This window comes from Haliaeetus leucocephalus, unplaced genomic scaffold (assembly GCF_000737465.1).
Source record: "Haliaeetus leucocephalus isolate CR32 unplaced genomic scaffold, Haliaeetus_leucocephalus-4.0 Scaffold165, whole genome shotgun sequence".
Classification (NCBI taxonomy): Eukaryota; Metazoa; Chordata; class Aves; order Accipitriformes; family Accipitridae; genus Haliaeetus; species Haliaeetus leucocephalus.
Genome location: NW_010972601.1, coordinates 17,801 through 23,259, shown reverse-complemented (window position 1 = coordinate 23,259; position 5,459 = coordinate 17,801). Strand labels below are relative to the sequence as shown.

General features: G+C 44.8%; 1 protein-coding gene across 2 annotated transcripts in view; it reads left to right on the top strand.

The window, feature by feature from the left end:
• The window catches only part of FBXO21 (F-box protein 21), a 21,674-nt gene continuing 16,215 nt past the window's right edge, over positions 1-5,459 (top strand). For both annotated transcript variants that reach the window (XM_010563315.1, XM_010563316.1), the window contains exons 1-3: positions 1-190; positions 3,003-3,138; positions 4,855-4,949. In XM_010563315.1, coding sequence (XP_010561617.1) covers positions 33-190; positions 3,003-3,138; positions 4,855-4,949 — 389 coding nt within the window. In that variant the 5' untranslated portion in view covers positions 1-32. The remainder of the gene's footprint in view (positions 191-3,002; positions 3,139-4,854; positions 4,950-5,459) is intronic.

Genomic DNA, 5,459 nt, shown 5'->3' with positions numbered 1-5,459 from the left:
GGGGCGCGGCGGAGGCCGAGGCCGACGGGACGATGGGCCTGACGGACCTGCCGGGCGAGTTGCTGGAGCTGATCCTCTGCTGCGACGTGCTGGGAGCCGCCGACATCGGGCGGGTGTCGTGCACCTGCCGCCGGCTGCGTGAGGCGTGCCAGCCCCGCGGCAAGGTGTGGCGGGAACGCTTTCGCCTCAGGTGGGCACGGCCCGGCACGGCACGGCCTGCCGGGGAGGGGGGCTGCGCTGGCTGGATGCGGCTTGGCGAGGGAGGGCGAGGGCTGCCCGGGGCCGGGGGGGGAGGCCGTGTCAGCGCAGGCCGGGCCCCGGCCTGAGGGGGTTCGGCTGGCAGCGGGGACGGTGGGACCCGGGAGGGCCCGGGTGCTCCTGGGGAGGTGGAAGTGTCCCCCCTCCATCCCATCCCATCCCTGTCTGTCTTCTGTTCCCGGCTCCTCGAGGTGCATGCTGAACCCCTCGTGGGTTGGACGAGCTCTGCAGCTCTCTGCTGGGCGTCTGACAGCTGGAAATGTGGGTGTCCTTCCCGAGCAGGGATGGCGGGGGCTGTTGCAAGGCTGCTTCCCCTCCTAAATCCCAGGGCGTGCGACCAGGCTGAGCCTGCCGCTTGGAGGAGATCCATCTTTGCAGGCCCTTGCTCGGGGGGAAACCATCATTGTGGCCCCTTCCACAGCCGGGCACTTGAATTACTTGCAGTCCCCAGATCCAGCCTGGGGTCTGGCAGCGGTACGGACATAGGCCCACATGGGGTTATCCATTGGCCTCCCTGGTCCCGCTGGCAGCTTCCAAAACAACCACCAAGACTTGTCCTGTTGCAGGGCTAATGCCTTAACAGCAAAGAGAGCTGTTTCTTTGCAGTGCTTTTGGGAGAGCTGTTTTCACAGAAACCAAAATCCTTTGCATCGACTTTTGCTGCTTGTGAGTTTAGTTTCCCCCCAAGGCTGTCACAAGGTACCTGATGAGGGCGTAGCTGTGTTGTAATCGGGGAAACTGTTAACACTTTAGCTGGGAATAAAGCATGAGCGTTGTATCGCTTATGCTGCGCTGGTTTCAGCAGTTCTAGAAACAGCACTCCTTCACTGGGGCCGCCAACCTATCTAGAATGGGGCATGCTCATCTGCTACCTGGTTTCGTCTGGGTTTTGGCACAGCAAAAGTAGCAATATTGCTTTCTCTAATTGCCACTTGGCGTCTAAAATTTAGCATGACTCAAATGAGAGGGTTATTCTCTTTTCACGGGTGAAAAAGGCTACTGAATGATTTTCCCAATTCACTGAGCTATGGCTTGGGATGGCTGGCCAGATACTTTCACCAATTCAGTGGCCCTAATTTGTGAAGCAAATGTGAAAGTTTAAAAGTGGTTGAGATCCAGCAGCTGAAATTGGATGTAGTAGGTGATTAGCACATGCTGCTGTCCTCCCTGTCTTTGATAATAGAACTTTTGGCAGGAGTTTGCACATTGACCTTGTCGTCCTGGCTAGATTCCATTGTGAGTAATTGCACTTTATCTCCCTAAAATTTTAATTGTAATTTCAACCCAAGAAATTATTGTCTCTCATCCTGAAATAAACAATTGTAATTGTTATTATGACGTGGCTGCATTTCAGCAGTAGATGAATGGCTAGGGAACCATCAGGAGAGAGGTTGTTATGTAATGTGAAGTTATTTGGTTGGTCTTTGACTTTATTTTGTAACTGCAGTTGCAGTGTAGTTTTATTATTAACTGGTAGTAAAATATCTTCCATGTGTGGACAGACATAACTGCATTTTGGTCAGTTGGTAATAATTTTTATACAGAAGTAGTACTTTAAACATTTGGCATTCTCGCTATTTAGAAAGGTAAAAATATAAAGATAGATAAAAGTATGTGTGTGTGTATATATATATATAATATTATATGTGTATATATATATAACCTGAAAAGAACCTAAGGCAATCCATGTAGCTTAAGGAAAATGTTTTGTAAAAAACAGTAATAATGAACAGAATTTCAAAATGTGAAATAAACCCCCCTGTAAATTACAAGAGGCCTTTCTCTCAGCTTGCTTTCCCATGCTGTCCAAAATATTTCCATCTGTGCTGATTCTTCTTCATGTTTCATAAACAAATGATCATGGTATCTTCAGAACAGTCATGGGTATTGCTGCGCTGGCATGTATTTTATTGCACAGGGCTGCGTTGTTGCAGCATGTGCCCACTTGATTAGAAAAGGTGCTGCTGCTAATAGCCTCCAAAATGTTACCTGAAGTTAGGTTTTTAGTTGAACCTTGAAACACTTCTTAGTAAGCTGTGGAATATGTTTTAGCTTTTGGACTTTTAGACTCAGTAGTGCAGGTACAGCTTTCTTTTACATGAAAGGTGGTGGTGGGGGGGGGTGTTAAATAATTCTTTCTTGTATTAAAAATGAACTGCAAAAGCATTTAGCTGTCACAATTTGACTTCAGAATTCTGTTTTCCTCCAGTAGACTTTGCCATCAGCAAGGGCAATAGAGGGAGCTCTGTTTTGTGCATCCTTTTAAGTAGTAGGGGGAACACAGGATAATGAATTCTCATTCTATTAGGTGACAGGTTAGCTTACATGTGATACATCTTCAGAATGGCAAACTTTTTTTTTATTATAAAACCCTGCCTCTCTTCTACTAATGTGATACCTGTGTTTATCTTGAAAAACTCTAGAGGAAATCTCAAAAGTTAGGATATTTAGATATTGAAATACCTGAAGTATGAACCTGTTGAAGGTTTTGTGTTGGCAGGCTTCAGGAGAGCTTATTTCTAAATAGCCATTAATATGCAGGTGAAATCAGTTGGATCTATGCTTTGATGTTTGAGTCAGTCATTGAATTAATTTATACAATTATATTTAAAGTTGTACTGTGTCCTGGCAGTGTCTCAGCTCCTCAAGTCATGTGGTTACAATAAACAACATTTTACAGTTCTGGAGGTTCTCAGTGATGTTGAAATACTAATGAAGCTGTTCACTTATATCTTGTTGTGTAGATGGCCATCGCTGCTGAAATACTATAGCCACACAGACAGTGTTAGCTGGCTTGAAGAATACAAAGCACGGCACAATGCTGGTCTAGAAGCCCGGAGAATTGTAGCTTCCTTCTCCAAAAGGTTCTTCTCAGAACATGTAAGTCATCTTCTCTATGTATGTGCCACAAGTAGCCTCGCTACTTGTTCAGTACTTTTTATTAGTTTGTCTTTCCTCTTTCTTCACATCTTTTCAACTATGCAGTCAGAAGGTTTGTATATCCTTACTTTGTGTGAAAATGCTAGATCACCAGCCAAAAGGGGAGAGACAGTTCAAAATCCAAAGGTGGGAACTGCAGACTCCAAAGTGCACTTTGCATATCACATTCAGCTATTGCTGCTGCAGCTTTAAAAACTCTTTGCTCATTGCTGCATGTTCAGACCTGGCTCTGGAAACTTCTGAAGGACTGATAGTTTATTGACACATACCACGGCCTATGAATTTATCTCACTGCAGACCTTGTGCAAGGATGCGTTCTGTGAGTTGTCAGAAGTCATTTGAAAACAGGACCAAGGCGCAATAGGTTCACTGAATTGGAAAGTATATTTAAGTTCTTTACTTGGCCATGACACCAAGATGCTTTTGCATTCAGTGTGAAAAAGGTGAAGATGTAGTCTCTCAGAGAGACTTACCTGCATGTGGAGCAACAGTTATTTCATTGTCTGTTTGCTTAGTTGATGGCTGTGGGTTTTGGCTAGCTGTACCATTTGGGTCAACTTGAAGTTCTGTGAAATAGGCATAAACACTGCCCGTAACTTTGGCTGAATTAAAAAGTTCACCCTTCTGTGGTTCCTTTGTGAATATGTTGTGGCCCAGTAGAGAATTCCCCTAAGATACAGGAGACCCATGTTGAAATCCTCTGAGCTGATTTTAAGCAAAGGTTGGCACCTGGGTTTTTACACCTGGAGAAAAAGGCCATGGGGCCAGTAGGGTGTTTGAAGATGCATATCTCTTAGCTGTTCTTTTTGAACACTTCCACAGTAGTTGCAGCAAATAGATATTTGACCATGGAGAGATATGTGTCAGGGCATTAACTGGGGGCAGAGGCTCCTGGATTCCTACTGTTTTAATCACGTATGCAAAGAGTACTGAGAGCCTATTCAGCAATACCCGAAGGCCTAATAATGAGGATACTCTCCTGTGGGGCTAGAAACTGCAACTTGATTCCCTGCTGAGAATTGAGGGGAAGAGACTTTCAACCCAGTTCTGCTAGATCCTGCAGAGTACCTGCTAAGATACTGTATGATGGGAATCGTTTTCTCCTTACTGTATTAGCCCATGCCCTATACTGAAAAGCTTGAAAGCAAATAGATTTCTTACAGTTCAACCAAAGTTTTAAAAAGAATTCTGGAAGAAGATAGCTCTTCTGAATAGAGATATGTAAGTGACTGTTTCAAAAAATGAAGGTTCCTGCTCCTTCATTCCTTCCCCCAGGACCAGTCTTCTACATGGGGGAGCATATGTAGAGGTTCCGTCAACCACAGACAAAAGTTGATTCCACCTTAAAATTACTTTCAGCTTGGGCCCAGCCTGCATAAGATCTGGTATGCTTCTGCTGGTCCATACACCCACTGTAGGAGCCCTGAATGCTGTAGTAGTTAGCTCAAATAGCTGTAGGGTGCTACTGGGGCTCTCAATGGATCCTTGTAATAAATCCGTAGAGCAGAGACTGAGTATGTGGTGAGCTGGACGTTTTTAAGATCTTACATAAATTTTAAAAAATAGAACAAAATTGGTTTTGAGACTTTTTATGAAATTATGTTCTTTTGGGAAGAATCTGTTGTGCTCTGCATAACTCATTGTCTGGTTTGACAGGTCCCCTGTGATGGATTCAGTGACATTGAGACTCTTGGGTGCCCAGGTCATTTTTTTGAGGATGAGCTGATGTGTATCCTTAACATGGAAGGAAGGTAAGAAAGAAAGGGGTTAGAAATGGAAGGGATTTTTCCCCTTTCACTGGTTAAAGGAGAACGGTACTGTGGTGGATGCCTGATCTCAGCTTCTGTCCTTTTGTCACTCTCATAAAACATCCCCAGGCTTACCAAGGCTGGGAAGTATTGCTGTGTGTTTAATTTCACAGCAAATCTAATATTCCCAGAAGAAACCATGTAAACTGTTCTACAAGAAGGAGATCCTCTGGCTTTGTGTTGCTGTTTGTTGCTTGTTTCCTTGCCAGTTCATGACATCTCTCAGGACATGTTCCATGTACCCTCTTCTCTGTGGTAGTTTTGGCTTAAGGAGTTCCCATCCTCATGTTTGTTTTTTATTTAAACCTGGATCAGTTCGCTGAACTGATTTGCAGGATGAGGCCACAGCACTGGAGGGAAGCAGGAATACTCAATAAGGTTTGCCACCATGAATCCCTGTATCATGAAACTAGAGCTTCCCCCCCCCCCCCCCCCCCTCTTTTTTTTTTTTTC